This window comes from Ziziphus jujuba, chromosome 3 (assembly GCF_031755915.1).
Source record: "Ziziphus jujuba cultivar Dongzao chromosome 3, ASM3175591v1".
NCBI classification, from domain to species: Eukaryota; Viridiplantae; Streptophyta; class Magnoliopsida; order Rosales; family Rhamnaceae; genus Ziziphus; species Ziziphus jujuba.
Window position 1 is genome coordinate 21,120,705 of NC_083381.1, and position 25,798 is coordinate 21,146,502.

Genomic DNA, 25,798 nt, shown 5'->3' on the forward strand with positions numbered 1-25,798 from the left:
AATCTAAAAAGGTTTGACAAGTATTACATCTATTCAGAAATTAATTTCTAAGCCAAAAATGCGGGTTAAAAGCCACCCCAAACATATACTTTTTCATAACATATCATTTTGTCTGTCACAGGCCCCAGAGAAAGTAAAAAATGGTTTTTTTCTTTTTTCTTTTTTTTTTTCCTTCATGAAAGAAAAACTCTGATTTATTTTCAAGCAATATTACAGTTATAAGATATTTTTACCAAAATTTTAATAATCAATTATGTAATAGTTTTTTAATAATGTTAAATTGATATTATCTCATATATATATATATATATATATAATATATAGAAAACTAAACCATTTAAAAGAATATCAAAATTTTAATTAAAAAAATTTTGATCACTTTAAATTTATTAAAATTTTGATATTTATTCTTTATCTTGGTATGGTTGTGATAAATATTTTATCCTAAAACAAAAAACTACTAAGAGCATACGGCAACAAATTATTTACCTTTTGAGAGGGTTTAACCAAGAATATTTCTTTGCATTCTTATTAGAATAAAACAAAGGAAAATTTCTCTATAAGGTGCTTTTTATATGGTCAAGAATATTTTTAATAAGATTAAAACATTCATACAATTTTAGTCAATGAAATGTTCCATAAACTATTTATAGAGTAATAAATTTCCTTATTAGGAATAATTAAACAAAAAAGTGCATAAAAGTTTCGCTCATTTTACAGCATGTATTTTTGGCTTTTATTTTCTTTCCCTCCAGTCCACGGCCAAGAGGTGCATAGACTGATGGAGCATGTTCTTCACTCCTCACCATACCCATGCACTCAAACTCATCCAAACTCTCTCTCTCAGACTCCCAAAACCACTTTCTACTGCCACCACGAAGTTCTATATACAAAGCCATGCTTCAGCTACTCTTCCTGACATGAAGCCTCTCAACTCCAAGATCACTAGCTACATGCGAAATGGGCTTGTCGATCAAGCCCAGAAGCTGTTCGATGAAATGCCTCGATGAAACACCATCACTTGGAATGCTATGATCAGGGGATATTTTCTTAATGGGGATATCGAAAACACAACATATTTGTTTGAACGAATGCCCGAGCGTGATGTGTTCTCGTATAACACAACTATTGCCGGGTTGATGCAATTCGGAGATGTTGATGGTGCTGAAGGAGTCTTTAAAGGGATGATATTTAGAGATGTTGTTACGTGGAATTCGATGGTTTCGGGGTATATTCGTAATGGGATGATTGATGAGGCGGTATGGGTATTTGATGGGATGCCATTGAAGGATGTGGTTTCTTGGAACTTGGTGGTTGGTGGACTTGTGAACTGTGGAGAATTTGATTTGGCTGAAGAGTATTTCAAAAGAATGACTACTCGAGATGTTGCTTCTTGGACCATAATGGTTTCAGGGCTTGCGAGAGCAAGAAGGGTTTTTGAAGCCCGTGAGCTTTTTGAAGCCATGCCTATGAGAGATATCTAAGCTTGGAATGCAATGCTGGTTGGCTATATAGAACATGGACGCATCGAAATTGCAGAAGTTTTATTTCATAATATGCCCAAACGGAATTTTGATTCTTGGATGGTATTGGTTAATGGGTTAGTTAAAAGTAAAAGAGTTAATGATGCCATGAAGCTTTTCAAAGAAAAGCCACAGAAATGCCAAACAACATGGAACTCAATACTTGTGGAGTTAACGAGAAATGGGCTCATCAGGGAGTCTCATGCATTCCTGGAGAAATTCCCTTGCACAGATGTTGTGTCATAGACAAATATTCTTGTTGGATATTTCAAAATTGGAGAGGTTGGCTATGCGATTAAACTCTTTGAGTTGATGTCAATTCGAGATGCAACTGCATATAATGTAACAATATTTGGATTAGGTGAAAACGATCACGGTGAAGAAGGTGTAAAACTTTTTATTAGAATGAAAGAATCAGGCCCATCCCCATATGAGGCTACTTTTACAAGTATTTTGACAATCTGTTCAGACTTGCCAGCCCTACACCTTGGTAGACAAACTCATGCACAGGTTGTAAAAGCAGGATTCAATAATTTTCTTGCAGTTTCTAATGTCATGTTTACCATGTATACAAGATGTGGAAACATGGATTCTGCTTTGTTAGAATTCTCTTCCATGCTAACCCATGATATCATATCTTGGAATTCTATAATCTGTGGATTTGCTCACCATGGGAATGCAGAAAAAGCTTTGGAGATGTTTGAACAAATGAGATCAAAAGATGTCATGCCCAATCATATAACCTTCATCGATGTTCTATCTGCTTGTAGCCATGCTGGAATGGTGGACCAGGGCAGGTATTTCTTTGACATCATGAGATACGAGTATTTTCTTCAGCCAACGAGTGAACATTATACTTGTTTAGTTGATTTGCTGGGAAGATTTGGCCTTATAGACGAGGCAATCAATATTTTAGATCAAATAAGAGCAGATGGAATTGAAGTTCCTGCAAGCGTTTGCGAGGCATTACTCGGAGCTTATAGAATCCACAAGAATATTGAAATTGGCAAGATTGCTGGGGAAAGGATTTTGGACGAAGAGCCTTATAATTCGGGTGTGTATTTAATTTTGGCAGAAATGTATCTGAGTTGTGGAAGAAGGAAAGACGCAGAGAGAATTTGGACCAGAATGAAAGAAACAGGAGTCAAGAAGCAGCCAGAGTGCAGTTGGGTTGAGCTAAACAACAGTGGCCATGTATTTCTTTCAGGCGATAGTTCGCATCCCGAGTTTAAAAGGATCAATTCTCTCATAGAGTTAATGCATATGGAGATAGAGACTAAAATTTCAAAATCAAAACTTCCTTCTTCTCAGCAACTACAAACTTCACTGGTATGTTATATTTGGTAATCTATTGTATCTTCTGAAATGGAGAGTTAGCTTAAATATAAAATCCGCCTTTCTTCGCACTTGAAACAATGGATACGTAAAAACTAAATACTCAGAGTTGAAAATTTCCTAAGTAGAAAGAAAAAACCCCAAAAGGAAACTGGACAAAAATTATTCTTATGCTGAAGTTGAATATAAAATATTGATTCTGCAAATTCTATCATGTAAAATAAAATTACAATGAAGCAAACGCTAACAACGCTCTATATCAGTATATTCCATCAAGTATGAGCACTTGATATGGTGGCGACTACAAAAAAACCAAACACTCAAGTTCTAATAGAGCTTGGTTTCCTCGTTCTTAGGATTTCATCTCTGACTCGGAACTGTTACTGCTGATGCTTTCTTGCCTTTAAGATTGCTCTCAACCGGCACCTCCTTGGACTTTTTCATGTTCATAGAATTTTCAGTTGTGCGGCTTGGCATAACCTTAGATGGTGCATGTATATTTTGAACCGTGTTACGATTATTCAAAACCGATGGCCTTTCTATTTTGACTCTGTTTTTATTCCCAATAATAACATCATTATCTGAAACGAAAAATACCCTGGTGGAATGTGTTATGCAACCCTCATAGTAAATAATAAATAGTAGAACCAAATCATATATCTAACAAACGAACCAATTAGGCAGATACATGTTGATGGAACCATAAAAGACACATTGAAAGAGCAATTCAAGGCATGACGTTGAGAAACAACAATTTTCTAGTCATATAAACACAATGGTTTCCAAAACAACTCTCATACTTGGACTTGATAATACAGCACGTGGCCGAGGTATCGAACTCGCTCCAATATTTTGTTGATTATCCTCTTCAAATTTCTCGTTTTTCTTCTCTGCTTCTACCAAAGAAGAAGATTCAGATTTCGGGACTGTAAGATATCTTAATACATATAGGGAGTTCAATTTTGTTGATAGTCATATGAAGTTGAAACCAAACCTTCAGGTACAGAAATTGTTGGTATAGCTACACTCGGCATGTAAGATTTTGGAATTTTTGCAATGGATGGTGGAGAAACATCTTCGTTCTGCTCCTCAACTGCAACTCATATATAAAACAGAACCTATTATTATATAACACATAAAACAGAAAAATGGTTTCAAGAGAAGATTGATATGGGATTTTAGATATAGATTAAACATTCCATCATAAACCATAAACAAAATGATTATACTTAAATGGCTTGTTAGAAATTTTATGGATCTAAATATACATAATAAATTCTATAAATCATAAATTACTAACCTCCAAACACAGCCATTGATAAATTAGATCTTTAATCCTACAAAACAGAAACAACGTAAAGTAGTGCCTATGGACACACTACTCTCAAACCACTCTCAGATTTCTGAAAATCCTAATCTCCAAATACTGTATGGTATGTCATGTTTGCTTGCCCTAGACCCTTTAAATAGTCTCTGCAAGTTAGACTTATCCATTAATTTTGACACACATAAAATAATAATAATTTGATAATATAATTATACTAGGAAATATATGGATAAGTCATTGGGCTTATAAAGAGAATTGGTCCTCCAGTCCAATGGGCCAATTGAAGTCTTATAGAGAGTGTGTGACCAAGGGCCCTACTACAAAATAATAAAATAAGTCAGTCCTATTAATGGCATAAATAGGCCCTGTAAGTGAGTAATTGATTATGCCAAGTCCACAAATATTAATTTAATTCAACATTCTCCCACTTGGACTGCATAATCATCATCATATAAAATCCAAACTCACTTACTATAGAATCTCCCGAACCATAATGCCATTTCATCCAAATATATAGTATACCGACAGGGCACAACAATATACTAGACTAGGTTGTAGAGATTCTCTCAGTAAATCTCCCAAAACATTATACCATTTCAACCGAGTACTTTGGATGCCATAAACTCAGTCTAGGTAGTAGAGATTTACCTAACCATGTGCAATCCCCCAACACACAAAACCATTTCATTCAAGCACATTGCGTATCGACAGGATACAACAATATACCCAAACTAGGTAGTAGGGATTCACCATGGCACCTGTGGATCAACATACACATATACATAGACTAATAGTCTCAACAGGCTTGTAAATATAAGGAGCAATAATATTTGTAATAAATCATCTCATAAATCAATAATGATCCGCATACATCAATGTATTAAAATATTCAAAGAAATAAATAATTCTCAACATGGATATTACTACAGAAAACATAACAAACTCCCACTGACCCACAGCAGTCTCAACTGCCTAACAATCCCATACGGGACACATGCTCCTCAAATATGCCTATCGGTAAAGCCTTGGTCAGTGGATCTGCCACCATGCTATAAGTCGGTGTGTGAACAACAGTAATGAGGCCCTCTTCAACTTTCTCCTTTACCACAAAATATTTCACATCAATGTACTTCGCACCAGGAGTACCTTTTAAATTATTGGAGAAAGACACCGCTGCAGTATTATCACAATACATCATAATAGGCCTCTCAATGGAGTCAACTACTCCTAAATCACGGATAAAATTCCATAGCCAAACTGCATGACGGGTAGCCTCATAACACGCCACATATTCTGCCTTCATAGTCGAGGATGCTGTCACTGACTGCTTGGCACTCCGCCAAGACATAGCACCTCCTACCATGATAAATATATAACCAGTGGTAGATTTCTTATCATCCACACAACATTTATAGTCTGCATCACTATAACCCACTACTTCAAGAGAGTTGGTGCGACGATATGTCAACATATGATCTTTAGTACCCTGAAGATACCTAAAGACCTTCTTAACTGCTTGGTAATGAATAGGACCAGGATTGCTCATAAATCTACCAAGCACACCCACAGCAAAAGCTATATCAGCTCGTGTACATACTTGAGCATACATCAAACTACCTACTGCTGAAGAATAGCGAACATTCTTCATTGCCATCCTTTCTTTATCATTCTTGGGACACTGATCTTTAGAAAATTTTTCACCTTTCGTAACGGGTACACTTCCAGGAGAACAATTATGCATATCAAATCTCTTAAGAATTCTATCAATATAAGCTTTCTGAGACAATTGCACTACATAATTAGTCCTATCTCGAACAATCTTGATGCCCAAAACAAAAGAAGCCTCACCAAGATCTTTCATATCAAAATGGTTGCACAACATCTGCTTTATCTCAGCTAATAGGTCAGTGTCATTAGTAGCCAAAAGTATGTCATCAACATACAACACCAGAAATATAAAACTGCTCCCACTGACCTTCATATATATGCATCTATCAACAACATTCTCCTTAAAGCCATTTTGGGTGACAACCTCATCAAACTTAAGATACCATTGTCTTGAAGCTTGCTTAAGACCATAAATAGATTTCTTAAGCTTACAAACCAAATTACCATTCCCCGTTTGTTGGAAACCAACTGGTTGAACCATATATACATCCTCATATAAATCACCATTCAGAAAAGCAATTCTGACATCCATCTGATGCAACTCCAGATCATAATGCGCCACAATCGCCATAATGATTCTAAAAGAATCCTTTATGGATACAGGAGAGAAAGTCTCTGTATAATCAATTCCTTCCTTCTGGCTAAACCCTTTAGCTACAAATCTAGCCTTATACCTCTCCACGTGACCATTGGAGTCCTTTTTAGTCTTAAAGACCCATTTGCACCCAATAGGCTTGCTACCCTCTGGTAACTCAACCAAATCCTAAACTCCATTTGATGCCATGGATTTCCTTTCATCTTCCATTGCATCCAACAAAAAATTTGAATTTGAACTGCTTATGGCCCTCATAAGTGACTGGATCTGAATCATCACTTATGTCAAACTCATGCTCTTGCAAGTAAACCTCATAGTCATCAGGAATAGCTGATCTCCTAGTCCTTTGTGACCTCCTCAAAGGTACATCAGCATCTGCAATAGCTGGAATATCCTGCTCTTCAACAATGAGTTCATTCTGACCAACTACTGGTTCATCAACTACTGGATCAACAATATCTCTATCAGGAACAACTATACTAGGAATGAAAACACTTTCTTCTCTAAATTGAGATTCCCTTAGACCATTAGTATCACCAAACCCAAAATCATCTTCAAAATAAATGGCCCTATCTGATTCCACGATCCTGGTGGTGTGAGAAGGACAAAAGAATCTTGAACCCCTAGATCCTATACAATAGCCAACAAAATATCCACTAATGGTTTTAGGATCCAACTTCTTAATTTGGGAATTATAAATCCTTACTTCAGCTTTGCAACCCCATATTCGAAAATGATGCAAATTAGGCTTTCTCCTTGACCACAACTCAAAAGGTGTCTTAAGAACGGATTTACTTGGAACTTGATTCAAAATATAAGCCGCCGTCCTTAAAGCCTCTCCCCACAAATAATCTGGCAACCTAGAATTTGCCAACATAGACCGCACCATATCCAACAAAGTTCTATTCCTTCTCTCAGCTATGCCATTTTGCTGAGGTATACTAGGCATCTTATATTGCGTATCAATGCCACACTCACGCAAATAAATAGCAAAAGGCCCTGGGTTCCTTCCAGTCTCATCATATCTACCATAAAACTCACCACCTCTATCAGACCTTACAGCTTTTATTTTCTTATTCTTTTGAAGGTCCATCTTTACCTTAAACTCTTTAAAGGCAACTAAAGAATCTGACTTCTCACGAATAAGCTCAACATGTCCATAACGAGAGTAATCGTCAATGAAGGTAATAAAATATCTATAACTACCCAAAGCAGTTGGTGTAAAAGGTCCACATATGTCAGTGTGGATTAACTCCAAAACATCTCCACACCTAGCTAACTTATCCTTTCTTACCTTGGCAGTTAACTTCCCTTTCACACATTCAACACAAGTCAACAGATCAGAGAAATCAAGATTAGGAAGTATCCCATCCTTTACTAACCTTTCCATTCTGTGCCTAGAAATATGTCCCAAACGTTTATGCCATAACATTGAGGAATTGTCATTAACTCTTGGGCGTTTAGAAGCAACAATAGAATTAACAGAGAAATTGAGACCATTATTAAATAAATCAAGCTTATATAAATTGCCACATAAAGTTCCAAAACCAATAACTTTACCATCCTTAAATAATTCAACTTTGTTATTTCCAAACAAAAAACTATAACCTTGACTATCCAAAACAGAAATAGATAACAAGTTTCTTCTTATTGAAGGTACATCAGAAACTTCTTACAACTCCAAAACATATCCAGTGGCAAGCTTCAACTTGATTGTTCCCACAATGTCCACCTTCACTCTTGAGCTATCTCCCATATAAACATGCTGCTCAAGATTGGTTGGGCCCCTTCGGCTTATCATCCCCTGCAATGAATTAGTAACATGAATTGTAGCTCCAGTATCTAACCACCAAGAATTCATATGCACATCGATAATATTGGTCTCAATCATTAAAATATTACCTTTCTTCTCTTGCTTTCCCTTTAAGGTCCAACAGTCTATCTTCTTGTGCCCAACTTTATTACAGTATCCACACCTTCCATTGAAGTACTCTTTCCTTTCTCTAATCTGAAAACCACCATCCCTCGGCCCTTTAGGCTTCATACCAGAAAACTTCTTCCTATTGGGGTTCAAACCCTGCCCAGGCTTGAAACCTTGTCCTGGCTTGAATCCTTATCCCTTCTTTTGGAAAAAATTCTTGGACTTATCTACCTGATGTGAAACCATAGCAACAGACCTAGACTTACTTAATTTAATATCATCCTCTTCCTTGATAAGGATAGTAGTCAATTCCTCCAAACTACAACCTTCTTTCTTAGTATTCAAACTCGACCTTATATTATCAAACTGTGATGGAAGACTCCTCATTATAGAATAGGTCAAGAACTCCTCTCCAATGTCCATCTTAAGATCCTTCAGCTTATTATAATAGGAAGAAAGTAGCATAATATGTTCCCTTACTCCTTTAATACCATCATACTTGGTATTATTCAATAGGTCCAAATAATGATGCTTCTCATTCATATCAAACTTGATAAACTTCTTTCCTATCTACTCAATAAGTCCCTTTGCAGTATCCACTTTAGGAATACTAGCATATATGGCCTCATCCATGTAATTCTCCATCATCATCATACAGCACTTATTAGAGTGTTTCCAATCCTCATAAAGTTTCTTAGCTGCTGCAGTACTCTCATCAGTCGGTATCTCTGGTGGATCTATCTCCAAAGCCAAATCCAATTTCATGAAAGTCAAATTCATAACTAAGGTTTTCTTCCATTTCTGATAATTTGTCCCATCCAATTTCATCATGGCAGTCATGGGCAGAAGGTTTGGGGTGCTACTGGCTGTAAAAATAGTAAACAACAAGACATTCAAAAATTTAAGACAATTCATTACTATTTTCCAGCCCCTCAACACAAAAAAACACAAACATAAATATCGCTTAGGGTCTTTGTAGCACTAAAAATACCCTTACGCGGGCCAAGGACAGTCAACCAAATAACCACAATCAAATGTATCGAACTGAATCACCGACAAGGCAACTCAGAACCTGCAATACATGGCATTTAATTAACTTCCACTGCCATTCATACAAAGCAACTAGAACTACCGACAGGGTAGCTTAATTACCCGTATAGACCCTGGTTAATAAGTGGGAGAAAAATAACATATTGGCAATTTCATGAAATAGGCAAATATAAAACATCCCATCCACTATGCCAATATACATTACATTGGTACACATAATGCAGATAAAATAAGTTTCACGACACGTGAGTACCTAAAATCCCACACTACTATACCAACTAGGCACAAAGCCTCTTTGGGTAAGCTCACACAATCCAATTTTCCAACCACAAATATTTAATTTAATTTAATAAAATTGGAATGTGATAATTAAACAAATAAATAAACAATAAATAAATAAATTGAACAATTGAATCACTAAATTAATTAATAAATAAACAATAAATGAATCAATAAAAATAAGTTTGTTTTTTTTTTTTTTGGGCCCTGCTGACATCATCTGCTGACTTCAGCAAACGACGTGTCGTGTTGACGTCAGCAGATGACGTCAGCAGTCACCCAAAACGACACGTCGTTGCTCTCTTCTTCTTCACCCAACCGGGTCACGGGTGACCCGGTTCCAGTCCAAATGGGTCACGCGACCCGCTAGTCTTACCCGGCCATAACTTACCATTCCGGCCACCGTTTCCTACGATACCAGCGGCGTTAGTTTCGTCTTCCCTTGGGCAACGTTTCCCACAGATCAATTTGATTCAAAATCAATCCAAAATAAATATCCAAGCAAGGTTTATATTCGGCCATGGAAGTTTCAAAATCAACAGTTTTACAAGATTTTGAACCAAATTGATTAATCTAATTCACTCCATTCAAACTGAAAAACAATTTCCAAGTTAACCCAGATCATAAATTCATACAAAACAAATTTTCCCCAAAATTGTTTTTTGGACACGCCCGATATTTACAATAATTTTTTTTTTAAGGATTTTCAGATCCAATTAGAAATAATAAACAATATAAAACACAATAAAGAAGAATTTTTCACCATACCCAGGTCTTAATTCGAACTAAAACAAAAAATTTACATAATTTGCACAAACTCAATATAAACCCGTTATTGCACAAGAGAAGAGAAATTATTCAATAAAATTCCATCCTTAAAATTTGGATCTCCAAACAAGCCGCATATCAATATAACAACAAATTTCAAAATAATTTATTATGTATATTAACCATGCTCTGATACCAATTGTTAGAAATTTTATGGATCTAAATATACATAATAAATTCTATAAATCATAAATTACTAACCTCCAAACGCAGCCATTGATAAATTAGATCTTTAATCCTACAAAACAGAAACAACGTAAAGTAGTGCCTATGGACACACTACTCTCAAACCACTCTCAGATTTCTGAAAACCCTAATCTCCAAATACTGTATGGTATGTCATGTTTGCTTGCCCTAGACCCTTTAAATAGTCTCTGCAAGTCAGACTTATCCATTAATTTTGACACACCTAAAATAATAATAATTTGATAATATAATTATACTAGGAAAAATATGGATAAGTCATTGGGCTTATAAAGAGAGTTGGTCCTCCAGTTCAATGGGCCAACTGGAGTCTTATAGAGAGTGTGTGACCAAGGGCCCTACTACAAAATAATAAAATAAGACAGTCCCATTAATGGCATAAATAGGCCCTGTAAATGAGTAATTGATTATGCCAAGTCCACAAATATTAATTTAATTCAACATGACTCGGTTTGCAATTGTTTAGCAAAGAGAGGAGGAAAAAAAAAAAAAAAGGCCCTTGTTTGCAATTAGCAAAATTAAAGACCCACAGGAATTATCAAGAATTAATCAGTTGTCTATGTTTACATGAAGCAACAATATTCTCATGCTAACAATCATGAAAGTGAGACGAGAAACTTGGACATCTCAATTAAACAGTTGATCAAAAAGAGGCAGGTTCATTTAGTTATTGCTTAATAAAAATTAATAAATTTGAGGAAGAAAAATAAACCCAGCCAAGATATTTCAAAAGTAAATCAAAGAAAAAAAAAAAACTAAAAGATGGACTAGTGAAACTACTAAGATCAATAAATAACCTGATGTCTGAACATCATATACTCCATATTGATCCTCTTGGTCCTCTTGTTGCCTCACATTCACCCTTGGATACACTTCCAAATTCGAAAAAAGAAAAAATACCCAATTCAGAAAAAGAAATAAAAAAAATAAGAATAACAATTTTCAAATAGCATAGATCGACACTACGAATCAACACCCTATAACATACAATTTTCAAATAAATTCCTATGGTGGGGTAATTCTGAGGTGAAGATCAGAAGGGAAGAGATTGGATCGAATGCATTTAAGGGTGTTGATTGATGATGAGGAGAATGATGAGGCCACAGCTGCAGCAGTAGTGGCAGCCATTTGTGTGATAATGGAGATTTTTGGAGATGTTTGTTGTGGTGGGTTGGTGGTGATGGTGGTTTTTTCAGTTAAAAATGGAGATGTAAAGAAGGGAGGGGGGAGAGAAGAGAAAGAAAGAAAGGTATCAGGTATGGGGAGTTTGTAAAAGTGGAAAGCTATCTAAGCTGATGTGTGCAGATTGTGTCCGGTGGGATTGGAGTAGGATACATGGTGAGCGATAAGGTGTCCTTTTTTTTCCAAAAAAAGATTAAATCTTGGTTGTAAATTTTGATGTCATTTTTTGTTTGGCTATGTGAGTGGAGTTGGTAGAAGAAATTGCTTCTTAATGCTTTCTTATATTATTAAATTTATTAATGACTATAGCTATTTATATTTTTGTTCTAGTTTTTTGCTGGGGTTTATGCTTATGGTATGATTGCATTTTTCTTTTTATAAATTTATGTACTTCAAAAGGAAGTAAACGACTCTCCCAAAAAAAAAAAAAAGGACCAAAAAAAAAAAGGAAGTAAAAGGTGCTAGTTGTTGCTTTAAATATCCGTCTTTTTTTTTTTTTTGGGCTGAGAAAAAGTTTGTTTTAGTTTTTTATTTTTTATTTGTTTTTAAATTTCCATTTTTAAGTTCTATAGGAATAAATTTTAAAGAAAAAAAGAGAAGTAGAACATAGGAATAAATTCATTGTATATATAGGAATTGGATTGTATTGGTATGAATTATATTGTATTAGATTGTATTGGAATGTATTATATTATATCTGTGCTGTGTTTAATGTAAAATCGTATAAAATAATATTTTGTTTGGTAGAACAATATATTGTACTGTATTATTTTTTATTTAATAAATTATTACTATTAAAAGAATAAATATTACAAAAATATCATATTTTTCTCTTTCCATTTTGTATATTATTATAATTCATCACAATAATAAGGAGAGGGAGAAGGAAGAGAATTTAGTGTTAAATTGAACTTCTACTCTGCCATAATAAATTATGATGGACGGAAGGTAGTGATCGAAGATAGAGAAATTAAGGAGCTAATTGGAGCTTTGCAATTTTTGCTAATCACAACAGCATAAAATATGCTTGTGATCCAAAAAGAAAAAAAGAAAAAACAGTATATGCTTTACTATATTTTAAAATAAAAAAATATATATTTCAAATTATTTTTAAGTTAGTACTTTTTAAAAAAAAAAAAATTTAATTAAGATATCTAAAAAAAAACCTTAATTAACATTAATTTACATTAATTAATATTTTAATGAAACAAACTACACACAGTCAAACAGAAAAACATAAAAAACCAAAACTTAAGGCTGTTGTAAAATTGAACGAGACCTTATTAATTAATTTGTTTCAAAAACATGCAATTCAGTTGATTCACATTAAAAAAAAAAATTGCAATTCAGTCTTCTTTTCATTTCATTAGGGGGAAAAGGAAAAAAAAAAAAAGAAAGAAAAAGAAAAAGTCTTCTTTAATTTCTTGGAAGGTGCAACGCTATGTGAAAAGTATTTTTCCAAGCAATTCCAAATCATTTAATAAATTAGGTTATTATTATTTTGGTAATGTTTGGGGAAATATAACATAAGGGTTAAAAGTCTCAACCAAGATTTAAAATATCCGATATTTTTTTGAAATTTCTATTTTTTGAAAGGATCAAAATAAAATTTTGGTTTGAAATGGAAATGGATAAAACTTCTATAATATCCATCGAAATTTTACCAAAATTTCCATGGAAATTTTCGTAAAATATCTACATCAAATCTTTAACGATTTGATTAAAAAATCTAAAATTTCTATGGAAATTTCTGAAATTTTCATGAAATTTCTATTGAAATTTCGAAAATATCCATGAAATTTTTTAATTTTTAAAAAAATTCATAGATATTATTGATATTTAGTAAAAAAAAATTCATCAAATTAACTTCATTGAAAATTTTGTTACCCTTTAATTACTTTTTAGACATTTAGTAATATAAGCAAAATTAGTCTATTGTTATTATAATATGAAACTTAAGTTGAGGGATATGGAAGCTAAAGAAGAAAATCATCAAGACTTGAATCCAATAATAATATTTGCAACTATAATAGAAGATGATGATGAAGGGGGCAACCAAATGTACAATTGGATTAGAGACGTTCATTTAGATGATCATGAAGGACATCCTGATCCAAAGATTGTTCAACAAGCTGAAAAAAAGGGAATAAATGTTTAAAGTGATTGCTGAAGAAGTAAATTCTAGTAGTGGTGATTCATTTTAAAAGCTTATTAGAAAGCAAACTAGAACTACTAGTGCTTCAACTCCATCAGGTGGTACACATATGCAATTTGAGACTCTTAATAGTCACTCTAGCTCTAATGATGATAAAGAAAACTTCAATAAATTATCTGAATTAGAAGTTAGAAGAGGTAGTGGGCAAAGGGAATCACTACGTCAAGAAGCTGGATTAAGCCCATTTACTAGTGAACAATATTACACACATGCAACACAAGATGAAGATCATGGGAGTAGAGATGCAAGTCAAGGACTCGGTGCTGTTGGAAAAGAATATACACGTTAAGAGAAATCTATAATGAAGATGGCACAACAAGAAGAACATTCGATTTCTGTGAATTTTGTATCTATGAGGGTTGGAAGTCATTTTCATAACACTTATTCAATGAATATTTATGGAATGTCATCAAATAGCAACTCATGGGTACCATCTCAAACTCAACCATCAGATAGTAGTAGTTATGCACATAGTCAACCAATAATGCAAGATCCATATGGTTTGCATATTAATAATTATATGCAAAATTTTCAGAAAAATACATTTTTTTATAACTACTTATCACATTTCACATTTCAAAATCAAAATGAATAGAAAACCGATGATTTTCAACTACCCAGAAGTTTTATTTTATACTAAGATGACATTTATGAACTACAACATAATTGTAATAATTGTTTTATATATTTTAGTTAATAAATAATTTTATCATATATGTATATTTGATATATTTTTATCAATAATAATTTATCTATGGTCATTAATGCTTATTATAAATCAATTTATTAAGAAGAAATAACATCCATTCAATATTTTAGTAAGTTTTATAATCAATTTGATAAATGATAGATTAAATAAGCTAATTCTAAAGTTTCGATAAAAATTTCCATTTTTTAAAATAAATTTCCATCATTTTTTATAACTTTTTATCGATATTCGATATTTTTCGTATTTTAAACTCTCAATATGAACATCAATATCGATCTTTTGAAACTTGATCCCAAGATACAGGCTAAAGACTTTATAACGCGGCTGCAGCAAAGCCATTGGAGAGCGAAGGTGGCGGAACAGAGGCACATGTACTTAGCCCCAAGGAGCAATGGTCATAATATATATATATATACATATATATATATATATATATATATATATTATTTATAGAGCTGGAAAGTTTTTGACCTGGCCCTTTGCAACCATACTTGGGTTTTGCTTAGAATAATTTTTGTTTTTACTTACTTTTTTTTTTTTCCTATCTTTCTTTCTTTCTTTCTTTCTTTCTTTTTTTTTTTTTTTTTAAGGAGTGTTTTATGTAACTTTTTATTGATTTTAGTTAAAAAGCTTTTTTTTTTTTTTTTTTTTTGAGATCTGAAGTACTTTCTAATAAATTGTTCAAATATTTGCAAAAGTAACTTTTGAGTAAAAGATATGCCAAACGTGCTAAAATCTATTGCATGTAATTTTTTTATTCTATTTTCTAAATTAATAATTTATCATGTCAACATATTAAAAGAACTGTATATTGATGTGGTGCTAGAAAGAATAAGAAAACCGACCGAGTCCTACAATTGATGTATGAGTGTCATGCTCTTTAAAAGTATAAATGAAAAGAAAATGAATATAAAAGTTCATAGGCAAAATAACATGATTGCTTTGTAAAATTTTCAAAATGTGTTAATTCGACTTGTTCCATTGCTGATGCTTATATTGTTATATTTAATATCTATATTATATATAAAAGTTTGACTGTTAACAATTTTTTTTGACTGTTAATAATTTTGTTTTTTTTTTTTTTACATGTTATCAATAGATTTAGTTTGTTTCCTTTCAAAAGTTATAAAAAAGTGTAATAGTAATTTATTTATTTAGGTTTATTTATCTAGGATTTTTTATAATTACTTCTTAAATATTAATTTAATTACCATTTCCGTAGATATTTTATTACTTTTAAAAATATATCATTTTAACCAAGTGAAAGATATGATAACAAATAATGAAAAAAATACTTTCTATATAAAAGATAAAATATTAATAAATTAAAAAAAATTACACAGATAAAGAAAACTACATCATAGAATTTACTAAACAAACTACCTTATATACAATATTGACATTAAATATGCACAAGTTAGTTAATCAGTAATTTGAAATTTTAAAATTTAAAATTTGAAAATGTTAATCTATATGAATTTTTCATTTCTGTAAATTATGAAATTAATTATCCATATCGAATGCCTATTAATTTAAAATTTAAAATTTTCAATATAAGGCTTTTTAAATTCTAATATTTAAAATTTAAAATTTAAAAATTTAACTCATATAAATTATCTATAGACATTATTTACCAATAATAAATAGTTTATTATGGGCAGTTTCAATATAAACCTATTCAAATTTTAAATTATATATATTATCACAATGAGTAGTTAATATAGACAATTAAAAAAGATCATATTGAAATATTAGTTGTGATATTGAGATTTAAAGTGTAAAATTTGAAATTTTTCACCATAAATGAATATTATTAATCTCAAAGCTTGAAAAATAATATTTTTAACCAAGTAAAAATTAAGAATATTAATTATGTGCAAACATTCTCCAATTAATAAATTAAAAAAATTCAATTACTTTATAAATATTGATTAAATATCATTTATGTTTCATTAATATTACGATTGATAATTAAGCTGTATTTAATTTTATTTGGGTTTTTAAATATTGGAAGAAAAAAAAACATAAAGATAGCCAATTATTTAAGAAATATTGATCCAAAATACCCAAATTATGTTTTTTTTTTTCTAAATACACAAATTATGATTTTTAAATAAAAATAATAAATTTGAGAATTAATTGTAGAATTAAAAGAGCCTGGATAAAGCTATTTTTAATTCTTGGAAGCTAATAAATGAATCTAAATAAGACAGATAATACTCCTTTAAAATAATAATTATTTTTTTGGAGCAAATGAGGCTTGAATAAGTTTAATTATTTAATTTTATTTTGAAAATAAATAATTTTTTTCCTTCAATGAATGAGGGCATAAATAAGGCTAGATTTATAATATTTAGATTGAAAATGATGATAACTATACATGATCATTTTTTAAATTGATTCAAAGAATGAAGGAAATAATTTTTTATTTGGAATAATGGCTAGATTTTATGTATTGTAGAAAATTTGCATTTATTATTCAAAATAATATTTGTGTTCTTATCTAGTTTTGAAGATCTTCATCCATAAATAGATAATAGAGTCAAGACATCTTTAAATTCCCAATCAATCAACATACAATTATTAAATAATATTTACTTTTTAATTTTAATTTTTATTATAGTGTTTTTTTATTTAATTTTCTAAAAGTCATAATTACTTTTTGGTCTCTTACTTAGTTGACTAAATTTATATTTAAAGTATTTTTTATTATAAGGTATTTAAAAATCTTTAATTTGTTTGTTCTCTATAAATTAGTATAATCATTTGATTTTTATTAAATTTATTTTGCATAATTTCTATTATTTTATTATCATTTTTTTATTTTTCTAATTGAATTTAGCGTGGCACTTCGGCATCAATTGAAAAGACATCAAATTGTTTAATTCTTACAAAATTACTGAACAATGTCAATGAAAATCATAAAAACTATCAATGATCTTTATTTTTTACTCATAACAAATAACATAATTAATTAATTAATTTAATTTGATTTGAATAGAATTAATTATTATAAATTATTCTTGAAATCATCTATTGTAGCATATATCATACATTGCATAGGATCGATACTAGTTTATTCAATAAAATGACAAAAATAGGCCTTAAACAGATGTAAAGAAAACGTATGTAATTATGAATATTATCTGCTTCATAGATTACGGAAGTTACAAAGTTACATTAATAAACTGAATTTATTTCAGAAAATTAATTGCAATTGAAATTTGTTGGATTTGGTTCCAAGCGATTTTTCCAATTGGACATCGACAAAGAGAATGGGCCACTTCTCTTTTTTAAGGTTTTGGGGTTAAGAATTTGATTCAAAAAACGTTGGTAGGTTAGCGTGGTCTGCATTTTGATGGGTCTCTAGCCCATCCAGAATTGTAGCTTGTAACTTTAACAGAAAGTACCCAAACTTTATTTATTTTTTATTTTTATTTTTTGTGCGTATTAAACCAACAAGAATTTCAAGCTTCAAATGTATAGGATAAAGTTGTCCCATTGAATCATGAATCTTGATATCATGAATATTATTTTCATTATTTTCTATTCTTTATATATTCATTTTAGTCCAAAATCTTCTAATTCTCATCTAAAAGTTTTTCATCCAATTTCACACATTTTTCGTTCCCTAGTGAATATTGTCCTCAATGGTTTACTTTTATAGACATAATTCAACTTCATATTTTCTTAATTAGCTGTAAATAAGCTTTAATTAGTCCAATTACTTTTCAATATTAGGTTTTTCATGATTTCGTCTTCCACATGACAAGTACACAACAAGTCAAGCCACAATGACCAATATTTGGTCTTTAGTATTAGGATATATAAATGGATTCAAATAAGGCCTGTAATTAGAATATCAACCCTTTTTGAGTTTAGCATATGTTCATAAAAAATTATAATGATTTCAAAATATCGTTTGCTGTACAGGTTAATGGCAATGTCGGTATTTTTTCATATGTGAAATTTTAGATTCGAGTAAAATTTGGACGTGGGGTTATTAGCAGCAGTGGGTGCCATTCCAAAGGGACTAATTATGTCTTTGTAACTCACGGTAATAAAGTATTTAACACATTTTTTTATCATAAAGTATTTAACAAGTTTATTATTGTAATATTATGCTAATATCTTACATCATGTTAATTTATATATTGTATTTGCGAAAGAAAATAAAAACTTTGGACATAAAGTCAATAATGGCCGGTGGTAATAACCACTGTATATTGGTTTATAATATATATATATATATAAGCCCACGTCCAAATACTACTGTATATTGGTAACAAACACTGCAGGCTACTGACTAATAAAGTCTTTGTCGCTACATGTTGACTGATAAAGTTAACACGGCTTGCGAGTCCATTTTCCGATGTTTTTCTCTCCTCCATAATACAGAGAGAGAGAGAAGCACAGCGTTTTGGGCAACCGATCAGGAAGACGGTCTTGGTGTTGTGGGTAGACGACTTGCTGGAAAAAAAAAAAGAAAAAAAAAAAAAAGGAAAAAACAGTAGGAGAGAGCGAAACCGCATCGGAGGGAACATAGCTGCAGCAACGTCGTTGGTAGCCAAAGGTATGGATAACAGAGGCACATGTAGTTAGCTTACCTCAATACCAATCTTCCATTCAATTTGTTACTAATTAATTTATAATTACTTAATTTGCTTGTGGATTAAGATTTGCTGCAGGTTATAAACATGGCTTCTGCTTCTTCTTCTTCTTCTTCTTCTTCTCGAGAAAAGTATGATGTATTTCTCAGTTTTAGGGGTGAGGACACCCGAGATGGTTTTACTGGTTATCTTTATCATGCTCTGGATCTAAAGCATATCGTGACCTTCAAAGATGATGAGAACCTTGAAAGTGGCCATAGAATTTCTGAAATCATGGAGGCCATTAAGGAATCTAAGATTTGCATAATAGTTTTCTCCAAAGACTTTGCATCTTCTACATGGTGTTTGGATGAAGCGGTTCGCATACTCGAATGCAAGACAAATGGGAGTTCTGTTGTACCCATTTTCTATGGCATAGAACCATCTGTTGTACGAAAACAGCAGGAGGGTTATGCAGAAGCATTTGCTAAACATGAACAAGACGGAAGGGAGATGGTGCAGCAGTGGAGGGATGCTCTTAAAGAAGTGGCTGGTATCCGCGGTTATGAGTCAAACAAGATTAGGTAACTTTCTGTCTTAGTAATTTGTAATATATATATATATATATATATATATATATATATGTATAATCCATACAATGTGTTTACTGATTAATTTCAGGGTGTTAAATCCAGGGGTCTAGATGATGAGACTTTAAGCTAAGGTCTAAGTGGTGTATATTTGTCAAACCTCCAAGTGGTCGATGATACTTCCCCTTTTCTATATTTTAATAAAAAATGAAAACAGTTAATAACAAAATTTCCTTATTACAACTATATATTGAATAAAATTTAAATCATCTAAATATATTCCTAAGATATATTAAGCATTAATATTTATTTTTTTTAAATTTCAAAATTTATATCAATGATCCTCTGTTTCTAAAGTAGTGTGTATTTGTCAAACCTCCAAAAGGTTGATGATATTTCCCTCATGCCAGGTCAATTTCAATTCCTTGTAAAAACCATAAAATAAAAATCAAAGTGCAGTTAAAGTTTGCTTAACTGTGGTGATTGTTTCGAATTATTTTTAATGTTAACTTGAACAGGTTCTGGGAATCCCATGCTCTCCAGTCAGGATGTATCGGAGGCAAATAAATGGGTGAAGGATGTAATTGCTCTCAATTCCAAATCTCGAGGTGCAGGAATGTATGTGTTTCCTTATTCGGTTTAATTCTGTGAATTCTAATTTAACCGCTTCAATTTTGTATCTGCAGTATGAAACAATGCTAGTTCCTTTTTTTAGAAAATTACTTTAAAATAGTTTTATAGCTCTAGCACTGAATAATCCTCTATACTATGTTAGCAAATTTTCGAAATTTTTATATGATTATTACTGGACATGCATATATATATATATAAGGGTACCCACCTCTAAGATTGTTGAACAATAGGATTGAAGTTAGCTTGGTTTTCTAAGTATCTAGATCAACTTGTCGTAGCCAAGCTCATGTATCTAGGGGATTTGATGTGAGTTGAAGTGTGTTTCTCTTTACATGCTTTGGAAATTTGGTTAAACAAATTTAATGTTTCTTTTTAATTCTTTCTCTGTGTTGCTGATGTATATTAAAGGTGTTATTGCTGTAACTTAGTGCATTAGAGATTCTAATACGTTGTTATTCAACTTTCTCAAGACATTTAGCAAAATAGTTGTAGGAAATTATATGCACTTTGCACTATGGGACCTCTCCTATTTCCTGGGATATTTTTTATGTTCTCTGTTGCAAATGCATTTTTATTGCTTCCCTTAGCTTGACTTAATAATGTAGATAACCTAGGAAAAGAAGAAATCCTATGCAAGTGTGTTCTTACTTGGTTCTCTCTTAAATCTTTTGATTCAGAGAGAGGTAAAGACTGAGAGCACAGTATATGTCAGACTTGGGTGCCAAAGTTAACTATCACAAGTTCCGGCCTCAGGCTGTTCAGTTTCATCCGCTGCATTTTTTTTCTGGTCCAGATTCTGGAAAAACTGAACAGAATATCAGTTGTTCAGCACCAATGTTGTTGGAATAATAAGAGCACCACGTGGTGATGGGAAGGAAGCAATTGTCCTTGTAACACCTTTCAATTCAGCGAAAATTAATCAGGGCGAGGCTTTGTCTTTAGGCATTGCATACTAGGTATTTTCCTTGCTCACCCGTGTCACTTGGCTGGCCAAGGATCTTATTTGGCTGGGTGCTGATTCCCAGCATGGAGAATATGCAGCAGTTGCTGCATGGCTAAGAGAATATCACACACCACTATTTACCAGATTGCACACAGCAGATGTGGAAATATGTCTTGAAATCAATAATGTGCATGAAGTGGAAGAGAACCCAATTGTTGAAAGGAAGATATACGATGAATTTTGACGTGCTGGGACTATGGCTGCAGCCCTTGTCATTAAGGTTGTGGATAAAAAGGAACAATCTGAGGACAGCCTTAGCATCTATGCCGAGGCATCAAATGGGTAGATGCCAAACCTTGACCTCATCAATATTGTGAACTATTTAGCTGTACATAGGCAAGGGTTGTGGGCAAAGGTGGACAAGATGTGGTCTGTACTTGACTTCAAATGGCTAAAGATTTTGGGAGAATTATTCGAATCAGCAGGACAAGTGGCTAGATCCTTAAACTCCCTATGGAAATTTGGTATTCCGGTAGCTGATTATGTTGAAATCATTGACTATCTCAGTTGCCTTCATTGGTTTATGTCTCATGTTAGTCATTAACTTTGCTACAGCAGAAATTTGGGGTTTACTTATTGTCCCAATGTGTTTACTAGCTCATCCCTTGAAGCTTGATCTTAGAGTTCCGAGTTCGAGAAACTTTTCAAGAGTATCTCGTAATCTTGTTTTGGGATTTATGGGATTTCCACCAGCAACATTTATGTTTTTCAAAGGTGCATATGAAGGTTTTAGCAGCATTGATGTGGGTGATTTCTGGAATTGGTTGGAGTCTCTTTGGGCTTGGAACAGTGCTGCTTACTTTTTTATAGGTATGGTTCACCTGCCATGCTGGTTATTATGCATTGACATTTTATTTCATCATTGTTGACACGTCTTAGTAGATTTTTCCGTGTACTATTTGTTGGTTGGACCTGCAAATCAGAGGATCAGTAGAACTATTTTTGTATGTTGATGCTATGTCTTATCTGATTTTCAATCTGAGTATTGGCTAGTACTAGAATGATACGTCTTGAAGCCTGTGGTGGTTTTTGATTTTTTTCATCTTTGGAAGCGTTTTATCAACTTATACTTAAATTCTCCAACAAGTGTGAGGTCGTAAAGTTACTGCGTATCTTTTTCTATGTTATATGGTTATGCAGACACTTTCTATGCAGGGAATAAAAAGAGAAGTTCTTTTGGCATATAGAAAAGGCAATTGCTTGTAGCAGCAAATATGAAAATAAAAATAAAAAGATGATTGAAGTAAAAGAGACCGACGAGGACAGGTTGCCTTGTTGACGTAGTTCATGCCCCTATCAAAATAATTTCTTTTTCTCTTTAACATTATCAAAGAAGATGCTATAAATTTGGACGTCATATTCCCACATCCACTCAAAAGGTTAAGGAACCTAAAGCCTTATGGAAGTTATATGGCTGTGATTGAAAAATTTGTACCAAAAATTTATGGTTTTTAGGTTTTATCATCCTCTTGTATTGATTGGTGAAGTATTAAAGCAGCCAGTTGGACACTCCCAGCTTCTTTTGTGGATGTGGTGCTTTAAGCATGACCTTACCATTTGCTTTTTAAATCAAAGTTTTTATCATTATTGTATAATTAAGAAAACTGAGGATGAATCTAATCATGATAATTATGAATATATTATCATCCAATTATTAGAAAGTATCTCTTGATATTTGCCTTTCCCATTATTTTGTTTTATGCATAAATAGATATAAAGAAGTACTTAGAAAGGAAAATAAACATATAATTTATTTATATATAAAAGAAATGGTTAATTAATGCGATGGCTAAACCAACACCAGCAACAATAAATAACAAGGTGCAATCCAATTCTAATGTCATACACAAAGAATTTTTGTTACTAATATAATCTAAACCATTCTCAAGAATTTTATAACTTCTTAAACAAAATAAAATAATAATACCCCAATGTTTTACACTTCTTGTTAAAAAGTGATATAGTTGAAAACGTTATACCGCAGTAAGTGCTAATCTATTTTATTTTATTTTTTTATTATCATTATTATTATTATATTTTTTCAAGTCTTGCAAAGTAATTTTGTTTGCTTCATTTTGCAGGTCCTCAAAGGTCATATTGCACTTGGGAATGCTCAATTTTCTAATGGAACCAACGGTATTTTATTTTATTTTTTAAATTATTATTTCATTTTAAGTGAAATATATTGACTATATTCTTATAAGATTGTGTGATAGGAAGGTACATGTTCATTTTCCTTCAAGTAATGCCCTAGACATTCTTGCTTGAGTTCCACTATAGAAAAATGGTCTTGATTATCGGCATGGTATAGGCCATGGAATTGGGTCTTACCTTAATGTTCATGAAGGCAAGTGTGTTTTACTACTTTCCTCTATTATTATTGGGTATAAGCTATTGCCTCAATTGTTAGATTTGAACCTTTATACTTCTTTATGAATACTCTAGGTATTTAATTATTTTCTTTGAAACTTGTATGCTAAATATTGTAACTAACCATAGATATTTCGTTTGATTTCATCTAGGTATCAAATCGGTCTCCGTTATAGTGGAGGTGCCCTGTATGCTTTCAATGCTGTCACTAAAGTTTGGCATTATACCAATTGTGGTGCGAATTGGTGTTCGAGATTTTGACATTAATGGGGAACTTTGGGTCAAATTAGGATTGATACCAACAGAGCCTTTTGTAGGAGTTTTAATATTCTCTAGATTTTATTCATAAAACACTTGTACATTTTTATCTTGCTAATTCAGATTTAGTTTTTAGTTTTCTACATGATTCTCACGTCAAGATGAAATGTAAGGATCCAATTTTATTATTAAATTCTCCATATTGTTTGAGATGTGGAAAAGCAAGAAATAAGAAGGATGAGAATTTAAATGGATGGTAATTGAGTTCTCAAATATTGGCTCTCCAGTTTGGAACCATTTGAACTTGTTTGAATGGTATGTATTGAAATTTAGTTAGTTTTAAATTGGAGACTATTCCCAGCTTGAAAGCTTCTTCCAATCTTTTTTAAAATGTGGCTCCATGGTAGTATGTCCAAAAGAGAGTAGTCAGGAGGGAATTAATTGTGCAGTTGTGGAAAAAATTTTTTAGCAATTTGAGAACTTTTTTTAGAATTTTTTGGGTTTTTTCTCCTTAGGATCATTAAAAAATGTATATTTTTTATGTTGTTACATTTAACACATATTAGGGGACTTGTGGGGGCCAAAAAATTGGTAAAATGTGATAACCATAGGGGTTTCGGTAATTACCGATGAGACCTATGGTAATTTTTCTAGCAACTACAAATTGATTGTCGTAGGTTTCATCGGTAATTACCGAAGGCCCTATGGTAATCAAATTTTTGTGCCCATTTAAAAACTTTTTCAGAACTTTTGGGATTTTTTCTCTTGAGGATCATTGAAGAAAGTATATTTTGCATGTTGTTGCATTTAACACACATTAGGGGACTTGTGGGCGTTAAAAAATTGGTAAAATATGATTACCATAGGGGTTTCGGTAATTACCGATGAAACCTACAGTAATATTTCTAGCAAAGACAAATTGATTACCGTAGGTTGCATTGGTAATTACCGAAGATCCTACGGTAATAATTGTTTTGGCAATTTTTGAGAACTTTTTCTGAACTTTTGGAATTTTGTCTCCTTAGGATCATTGAAGAATGTATATTTTGTATGTTTTTGCATTTAACACATATTAGGAGACTTGTAGAGGTAAAAAAAAATTGGTAAAATGTGATTACCACAGGGGTTTCGGTAATTACCGATGAAACCTACGGTAATTTTTTCAACAAGGACAAATTGATTACCGTATGTTTTATCGGTAATTACCGAAGGCCCTACAGTAATCAAATTTTTTTGCCAATTTGATAATGTTTTCAGAATTTTTGGTGATTCTATTCATGCTTCTCTGGCCTTATTGACACTGATTTTTCAAAAGAAACCTTGGCGAGCAACATTAGAAACTTAAAAACAACCACAAATCCTAGTAGATTCGGAACAAAACCACCATTTGCTAAAGACCCAGATTCTTCCAGTCCACCATTCAAGTATTCCTGAAGCAGCAGAGAAGAAACAACCACAAGTGAGAAGGTAAAAGCATTCCGATACTCGTAGAAATAAAGGCGGGATTGAAGATGGGCAT

At 32.2% G+C, this 25,798-nt stretch overlaps 2 protein-coding genes and 2 pseudogenes across 2 annotated transcripts in view; 3 read left to right on the forward strand and 1 right to left on the reverse strand.

Annotated features, from left to right (window-relative positions):
* Positions 1-25,798, forward strand: part of LOC107422468 (TMV resistance protein N) — a 91,281-nt gene that overhangs the window by 48,535 nt on the left and 16,948 nt on the right. The gene's annotated exons all lie outside the window — the stretch shown is intronic.
* On the forward strand, positions 461-2,870 carry LOC132803147 (pentatricopeptide repeat-containing protein At4g02750-like; annotated as a pseudogene).
* Positions 3,219-11,643, reverse strand: LOC132803148 (uncharacterized). Its single transcript, XM_060815402.1, has 4 exons — positions 11,528-11,643; positions 3,853-3,951; positions 3,659-3,754; positions 3,219-3,439 (listed from the first exon to the last, which is right to left on the reverse strand). The coding sequence occupies exons 2-4, from the start codon at positions 3,890-3,892 to the stop codon at positions 3,219-3,221; spliced, it is 357 nt and encodes a 118-aa protein (XP_060671385.1). The 5' UTR covers positions 3,893-3,951; positions 11,528-11,643.
* Positions 19,133-22,657, forward strand: LOC132803226 (uncharacterized; annotated as a pseudogene).